We start from the raw sequence: 8,520 nt of genomic DNA, 5'->3' as shown, positions 1-8,520 counted from the left end.
TGACTGGTTTCATAAATATGAAAGTGGCAGTGTCACATTATTTACAATGTTAGGTTAGGAACTTGTTGCCCGATTTTAGTTCAACTGGCGCTGCGATCGTAACTTGAAACGCCAATACTGGAATGAAGGTTTTGTTCTTTGGTTATCAAGCCCTATATAGCCTCTCTGATGAGCCGTAATACGGCAAAACCGGTCAGAAGATTGGGATTGATGAAAAAGATTTAGGAATTGAGAAATAATTTAGACAGATAATAATACTCATTATTGGATATATCTTCTTTCTCTGGTGCCCTTTAAAATAGGTATGTAAAATACTCTAAGGTAAAATCAAACATTACTAGTAGTCAGTTTTCAATAAAATAATATATTTTTTATACAATAACAATTAATAATAGGAACTAATTTATTAAAAGCTGTCAGTTTTTAACTTGCACAACCTGCCTCCTCCATACTGTTTATGCATGTATTCTTTTCAGAGCTGAAATATCTACCTTCATCGCAAACCATCTCTGTAGCTTGTCCAGCTAAGCAAAAGATGTATTTGGTACAATCGCTGGGTACTGCCACAAAGAACACACTGCTCGGCTTTTCTTGACAAGCTAAGGTGGGGTCTATAGCCGCAACTGGTGATGCTGTAGAGGACGCTTCAGTTGATGGTTCTGGGGTAGTGATGCTGATGGTTGTGGTAGCTGCTGAGTTGTTGCACTGTGCCAGTTCAGGCGTCACGCACGCCATTATACTGGAGCTGAACTCCAGACCGGCTGGACATTGTACAATTCCTGCAGTGCCTTTAATGCAAAGCACAAATTCACGGCAATTATTTTCTCTAACTTTCACAAAAGTTCCGGTTGGATCTTCTGCGCAGAGAGGGTCCACAGCTTCCGTAGATGGGGCTAAGGTCGTCGTGCTAGCATCTGTAAAACAACTCGTTAGTTATTATAGGGTGTTGTTTCAGATTTGTGAGTGATCATGGGCTACTCGGAAACAGTACTAAGAAGTTACCGAGTATCCAATGGTCACCCTCAAAATTTTCGGACACTCTGTACATCCGCAGGTGGTTTGAAGGGTGCGTAAACTGAAACAACGTCGATTGGTTGACGAAACTGGTGCACAGATTTATTTGAGTTGTATTACAAATTAGATTTAAAAAAGAGTATTTCTGGTTTTCTAATGAGGCGCTATTTGCTTTGTGGACCTGAAACACGAAACGTATTTTGTTTTATTCTAATTTTTTATAATTCACTGTATTGAAAAATGACTGATGGTATTTACATGATATCAAAGCAGTGAAAGGTATTTACATTGTAATGTATATCCATAACTTACCTGAACCTGTTTTAGTGCGTTTTTAAGGCGTAATATGAAATTCAGTGGCTATCAGATCATTTTAAAATTAACACTAATGTGATTATTAACACTTTAAGTACTAGATTAAAACATTATCTAACCTTGAACCTGAAAATTTATATCACGAGTTAAAAAAAACACTGGTACATGAATAATAAAATCCAAATAGGTTAATTTGATGTTTATACCACATCAAATTAACGGTAAAAAGAGAGAATCATTTCAAATCAATGACTTGTGTTGAATTAGGTGACGCTTTTGGACAGTTGAGATAGTTAATAGTATATTATTCAACGAGCTTTGAATATATGATAGCCATTAATCCCTAAGGGGATGTTTTCATCACGAGCCGCAGGCAAGGGACGCAAATCTCCCGTGAATTAATGGCCATAAAAAACGAGGGTAATACTATACTTTATCCACGACCACTGTCCATTATTACCACTAATGCCAAGTGAAAGGAAAAGTTGATATTCTTTTATGTCGATACTGTTTCTATTTTATGCTTCAATTTTTCTGGCGGCAAATTTGTACTGGTCGTTTTGACAGCCTGTACTATTTCTAGTAGGTAGTGTGCGACATGATTCCGTATCACTAACCGAACTAATATTCAACAGGAATTACAGTGGAAGAAGCGAATATTTCTTATAAAAGTATCAAAATCAAATTGAAATCCGTTAAAACAACTGAAATGTCAAACTCAATACAATTATGGTAAGTCCTCATAGACGCATTTTTGGACCAAACACGGAAAATCCAAATTAAAAAAAAAATAAGAAAAAAACTGGAAAAATGACAGAGAACCTAAAGAGATGGGGCTAGAGGGAAGATGACTTGTGTGAATGTGGCACGGTCCAAAACTCTACCAACACCTGGACAATCTGTCCGAACATAGGAGAAAATTGCACAAGAGAGGACCTCAATAAGGCAAATGACAAAGCCACCTTTGTGGCTGATTTTTGGAAGTATAGAATCTGAAAATGGTGAGCCAGACACGGAAAGTAAGTAAGTAACACCAAACTCTGCAATTTTCGAGGACTTACCATCAGGGTCGCGTTTAGACAAAACGCCATGGTGCGCACACCAGCGCTATTTCTGAAGGCAGCCCAGCGTTACCGCCTACGACCACGAGGGTACTGACGTTGTAATGTCAACTTGCGGAGATCAGTGTAATGTCAACTCTTGACAGAGTTGCGCAGTTGGGGGAGGATGTTAAACATCCCAAGAAAAATGAAAACATGTAGCTATCACCTGCAACCAGAAATAATAAAAACAATAAGAAGAAGTCACGACGAGTTGTGGAGAGACTCTTTCCAGATTCGGGGCAGACATTATGCTGCAGCAGGACAGAGTTTTCCGGAGGTTCCGTGGTTTAATGAAGTTCTCATGAGAATGAGAACGGAACACTGCTTGACAAAGCAGCACTTGTTCAGATTGGGAATAGCGGACGATCCAAGCTGTGTGCGGCCAGGCAGAGACGTGTTGGCCAATATAACACCCAACCATTCATGCCAGACTGGCTAGAAGATTTTAATAATAGAAATTTGCAAACGGACAAAAATGGCCTGATTATTAGCTTGTCACTTTAGCCTCTGATAGACTGACAGCTTGACACAGCTCTTGAGCTATATGTATTTACCACGGTCAATCAAATGTCAATTGACGACGTTTCAAGGGGTGACGACACAGTTTCCCGTAAAAAATGTCAAAAACTGCTCGGAAGCAATTGGTAATTACTAAAGTAGTGTGGTATGTACTTGGTCATTAACATTCTTCCACTGGGATACGACTGTATAGTGCATTATTGGTTGGTCGTGGACCAACTAACTTATGAGAGGTTTAATCGTTCCTTCTTATCATTGAGTTCATATGAATAATTTCAAGTTTTCCACACCTGGGTGGATAATATAGATTAGTCCATCCTGTATAGTTACATAAAAAAACACACTGTAAAGCATTTATATACAGCCCGAGTAGAACAAACGCGACCCGACCCGTAAATACCTCAAAATAAAAACCATTGTACTAATTTTCGTCGTTCTCGACACGACCACCAAGCACCCAAGTGAAGAGGGCGTTGATGTTCCGTATGAAAGGCTGCACGCCCGCCAAACTATATAACGGCTCTGCAAATAATCGCGCTCCACCCTGCACAAAATGCCTCGACCAATCATAACCGTTCATACTTACCGGTGCTGTTAGTGGGGGAAACTGTGGGTGTGGTCTCTGTTGTGGTGGGCGCGGCCTCCGTCGTTTTGGGCACTTCTGTGGTAGTAGAAGCGACTGTTGTGTTAGGAGCGGCTGTTGTTAGTTCTGTTGTGGTAGTCGGGTCGACAATTGTGGTTGGACGTGTTGTTCCGGGAATACCAGTGCAACCCGCGTCCCACGGCCAATCGCAAACGTTTTTGGTTGGATTGAATTCGGTGCTGTTGGGGCAAGGATGATAGTAGGCTATGCCGTTAGAACACTGACAGAAACCACCACAGTAGGCCAAGGGAATGTAAACCGGAAACTCTCCGTCAACGGTCGGACATTGATATGCCACTGAAATACGAATTATCAACAACAACAAAAATAGGATAAAAGAAATTGTACGTACGTTCATCACAGCTAGTTTGCCAGTTTGTCTCGTTAGTAGTTGTGGTGGGCGGTTCAGTTGGTGTGGTAGTAGGTGGCACAGTTGGTGTCGTTGGTGGTTCCGTGGGTGTAGTTATAGGAGCTTCGCTGGGTGTGGTTGCCTCTTCAGTAGTAGTATCTGAAGGCTCCGCAGTGGTTGATGCCACACTAGTCACATCATCTTCAGGAGCTTCAGTGGTTGAAGGATCAACTACACCTGCTTCTTCATCTTCACCTTCAGGAGCTATAGTGGTGGAAACATCATCTTCAGGCACTTCCGTTGTAGTAGTGTCATCCACGGAAATATCATCTTCCGGAGCTATGGTAGTAGTAGCATCACCTTCAGGGATTTCAGTGGTTGTAGCGTCGTTTTGTGGAGCTGTAGTAGTACTAATATCATCTTCAGGGATTTCAGTGGTTGTAGCGTCGTTTTGTGGACCTGTAGTAGTACTAATATCATCTGCAGGGATTTCAGTAGTTGTAACGTCTTCCTGTGGAGTGGTGCTAATATTATCTTCAGGAATTTCAGTGGTTGTGGCGTCATCTTCCGGAATCTGTTCACCCTCATCATCGGCAGAACCCTCATCTTCCGGAGCTGTAGTGGTGGTATCTTCAGGAACTTCAGTGGTAGTAGCATCATCTTCAGAAGAACCTACATCCTCGTCATCTGCAGAACCCTCATCACCATTTCCGGGCCATTCCGTTGTAGTGGCTTCTGGGATACTGGTGGTGGGAACTGGTGTGGTCCAAATTGTGTTGGTAGTCGCTTCAGGTTCTGTGATATTCCTTAATATTAGACAAATTCTTAGATAAAGTTTTGGTTTTACTTACCGCAAGTGCAAACACATACAGGAGCGGTTGTGGTTTCTACAGCGTCTGTAGTAGAGATGATTGATTCAGTGGTGGTTCCATCTTCACCAGCGTCTGTAGTTACTAAATCTTCTGCCGGTGTTGTAATCTCTGTAGCTTGTGTAGATGTTACATCAGTTGTTGTACTTTCTTCTCCGGCTTCTGTAGTTGACGATACTATTTCCTCTTCTTCTGATTCCGCTTCTGTGGTAGATTCTGTATCGGATTCTTCTACTGGTCCTTCCGTAACAGATTCTGTAGTGCTTACTTCTGCTGTTGTAGTTTCTTCGGTACTCCCAATAGAACTGGGATCGCAGCCTGCATCCCAAGGCCAATCACACACATTTAGGACAGGATTAAAGTGCAAACCGGGAGGACATTTAAGTTCGATTGGTACCCCATTGGAACATTGCCAGAACTTGGTGCAATCTTCGTGCGGAATGTAAACGGAGTCATCGCCATCTATCGGTGGACATTCTCCAGGTATAGAAGGTTCGTCTGTGGTTGGAACTGAATCGACTTCAGTAGTAGACGATTCTGTAATTGTGGTTGACGCTGAAGTAGTAGTGTTTGTAGTTGGCTCTGAAGTTGTTGAGTTTGTAGTGGGCTCTGCAGTAGTCGTAGTTGGCCTTCGGGTCGTTGTACTGTTCGTAGTTGGTTCTGCTGTTGTTGAGTTTGTAGTGGGCTCTGCAGTAGTCGTAATTGGCTCTGAAGTTGTTGAGTTTGTAGTGGGCTCTGCAGTAGTCGTAGTTGGCCTTCGGGTCGTTGTACTGTTCGTAGTTGGTTCTGCTGTTGTTGAGTTTGTAGTGGGCTCTGCAGTAGTCGTAATTGGCTCTGAAGTTGTTGAGTTTGTAGTGGGCGCTGCAGTAGTCGTAGTTGGCCTTCGGGTCGTTGTACTGTTCGTAGTTGGTTCTGCTGTTGTTGAGTTTGTACTGGGCTCTGCAGTAGTCGTAATTGGCTCTGAAGTTGTTGAGTTTGTAGTGGGCGCTGCAGTAGTCGTAGTTGGCCTTCGGGTTGTTGTACTGTTCGTAGTTGGTTCTGAAGTTGTTGAGTTTGTAGTAGGCGCTGTCGTAGTCGTTGTTGTGGTCGTAGTTGGCTCTGGAGTTGTTGAAGTTGTAATAGGCGCTACGGTAGTCGTTGTGGTCGTAGTTGGCTCTGGAGTTGTTGAAGTTGTAGTAGGCGCTGCCGTAGTGGTTGTTGTGGTCGTAGTTGGCTCTGGAGTTGTTGAAGTTGTAGTAGGCGCTGCCGTAGTCGTTGTTGTGGTCGTAGTTGGCTTCGGAGTTGTTGAAGTTGTAGTAGGCGCTACGGTAGACGTTGTGGTCGTAGTTGGCTCTGGAGTAGTTGAGGTTGTAGTAGGAGCTGCTGTAGTCGTTGTTGTGGTCGTAGTTGGCTCCGGAGTTGTTGAAGTTGTAGTAGGTGCTACGGTAGTCGTTGTGGTCGTAGTTGGCTCTGGAGTAGTTGAAGTTGTAGTAGGCGCTGCCGTAGTCGTTGATGTGGTCGTAGTTGGCTCTGGAGTAGTTGAGGTTGTAGTAGGCGCTGCAGTAGTCGTTGTTGTAGTTGGCTTTGAAGTTGTAGTGCTAGTTGTTGGCGCTTAAGCATAAGCAAAATATATTACAAGTGTTTTCATTTTGAGGGTATTATTTCATTTTATATAAAATTTTCTCATCTTACCATTAGTAGCCGCCTCTGTTGTGGTAGACCAACCCTCTCCAGTGCAAGTAGAATCGGCAATGTGAACACAAGTCCATAATGATTGCTCCCAATGAGTACCAGGAGCACAAGGTTGGAGGTAAGGTACCCCATTTGAACATTGCCAGAAATAAGCGCAGTTGTTGGTGGCAAAATAGGCTTGTTCGGACCAATCCGACGGACAAGGAGCTGTCGGAAATATGACGTGTTATTATTATCGTAACTATTCGATTAAACTCTAAATCCTTCGTAATTTAAAGTCATTGTTATTGAATTAACGGAGTAATCGAGATAAAATTATAAATTTAATGTTTATTTGATCTCCGGTGAATTAATGCTGGAAGATTAATCTGTCATTGTTATGGATCATTAAAGCCATCTTTAACACTATTTTTTTCGAGTGATAAGCTATGACGTCATTTAGATGATGTTATTCCAGTATAATAAGGCTTAAGTAAATCTTTCGACTTTGGGTCTGGACATCCGCCAAATAATAGTAACCCTGGACAACTTTGTATACATTTGTATACATTGCACTTCATTGACATAAAAAAAACTTACGTTTAGGTCCGGCACCAATGTCATCTCCATTGGTCCCCCATGCTAAAGCTATGGTCCCTATAAGAACCGCGAAAAATTTAAGCATCTTCTATTAGCTCGGTCAGGTTGTTATTTGATTTTTTCACACTTATTCTTTGTACACCTCTACCGTGTTTAAAAGACGCGATATCGTCGAACATTGAGCAAAACTGTCGTTTTTGCTAACTATTTAAACCCTTTTATCTATGGTAATCGTTTCTTAAGTCTATCTTAATCTTTCATTTTGTTTTCGAACAAATCCTTCCAAGTTTTCATAATCTTTTAAAACAAGACAGGATTAGCGTGCCAGTGCTTGAAATCTTGTAATTTTTCACACCTTTTTTGATTGGTTTGAATGAAAATCATGTACCCCAACTAAATCTACGTCATCGATCCTAAAAACCGTGTTACGCTGAAGCTGCAAACAGTTTCTTTCCGTTTTGACGATATGCGATAACAGAAAAACTGCAGGAGGTTGGATTTAAAGGTTTAGACGGAAAATTTTCAAATATCAAGTTTATTACGAGGTTATTCAGGCTTAAGGTGCATGAAATACTTATAGAGTTCGATAACAAATGGAAAACTTTAAGCTTTCAAAAAACCCCACATAAACTTGGTAAACAAAGAATAGCAACATTTTCTTTGACTTAGTAAATTTGTCGAACGATTTACGGTTTTTTCCCCATTTAAGTCTTCTCATTTTTTTTTAACACGGGTTCTATATTCATCACTAGGGATGGGATCGTAAAAATACCCGGTGATCATTTCAATTTTTTTGGGTCACGTGACTGCTTTAATAATTATAAAACTCAATTTTTTTAATTTGACAGCTTGAATTTGACGTCCCAGACGATTTTCAAGTTCAAAGCTCTATTTATTAGGGTCTAACAGTTTTTACTATTTGTAAACATTATTTTGTTGTCATTTGAACTCTGACAGTATAAATTTGACGTTCCCCAACGTTTTTACGTTTAAAATCGTATTCATGCTCATTAAACTTTATTTAAAAAATTTGACCGCCAGTAAACATTATCCGGCAACAATACACAGTTATTATGTTAGTTGCTTAACATGTCAATCAAACTAACTGACAAAGTGTCATTGTTAGAAAGAATTGGATGTTAATTTTTACTTTACCGCCCTAGGGAGAAAAATCATGGTTTCCGCCATGGTAACCTAGACGTAAACAAACATTACAGACCCATTTGTGCGTAAATTAATTTACTTTACTAGATTTGATCGGTAAATTACTGGTAAATTACAAATACTGTGTGTCTGGCAGTTGAAAGTTTGATACCGCCTTTCTCCCTGACTGTATCAAATTTTGTAATGTTTTTTCATGTCATTCGATAGGAAATTTAATGAGGATTCCAAAAATGTGCTTAAAACAGTAATTTTCTCAGTCCAAGTCGGTTTTATAGGCGAATTTGTCCCTGACTG

The 8,520-nt window shown here is 40.8% G+C and overlaps 1 protein-coding gene across 4 annotated transcripts; it reads right to left on the bottom strand.

Moving 5' to 3' along the window:
- Window positions 1-344: 344 nt before the first annotated feature.
- Window positions 345-7,250, bottom strand: LOC145732422 (uncharacterized). 4 transcript variants are annotated; one of them, XM_081984678.1, is made up of 7 exons: window positions 7,063-7,249; window positions 6,484-6,690; window positions 6,027-6,402; window positions 4,795-5,819; window positions 3,947-4,738; window positions 3,538-3,891; window positions 345-914 (listed from the first exon to the last, which is right to left on the bottom strand). In XM_081984678.1, exons 1-7 carry the CDS (start codon window positions 7,145-7,147, stop codon window positions 424-426), a joined length of 3,330 nt encoding a protein of 1,109 aa, XP_081840804.1. In that variant the 5' UTR covers window positions 7,148-7,249; the 3' UTR covers window positions 345-423. The 4 variants fall into 4 exon arrangements, with proteins under 4 accessions (XP_081840804.1, XP_081840803.1, XP_081840805.1 ...); XM_081984679.1 differs by lacking the exon at window positions 345-914 and adding exons at window positions 1,091-1,195; window positions 3,352-3,473 and having other exon boundaries at window positions 4,795-6,402; window positions 7,063-7,250; XM_081984677.1 differs by having other exon boundaries at window positions 4,795-6,402.
- Window positions 7,251-8,520: the final 1,270 nt, after the last annotated feature.

Source organism: Ips typographus, linkage group LG8, assembly GCF_016097725.1.
Source record: "Ips typographus isolate SLU linkage group LG8, UJ_Ityp_2.0, whole genome shotgun sequence".
Classification (NCBI taxonomy): domain Eukaryota; kingdom Metazoa; phylum Arthropoda; class Insecta; order Coleoptera; family Curculionidae; genus Ips; species Ips typographus.
The sequence above is the reverse complement of the archived record's forward strand: the minus strand, read 5'-3'. Positions and strand labels throughout refer to the sequence as shown.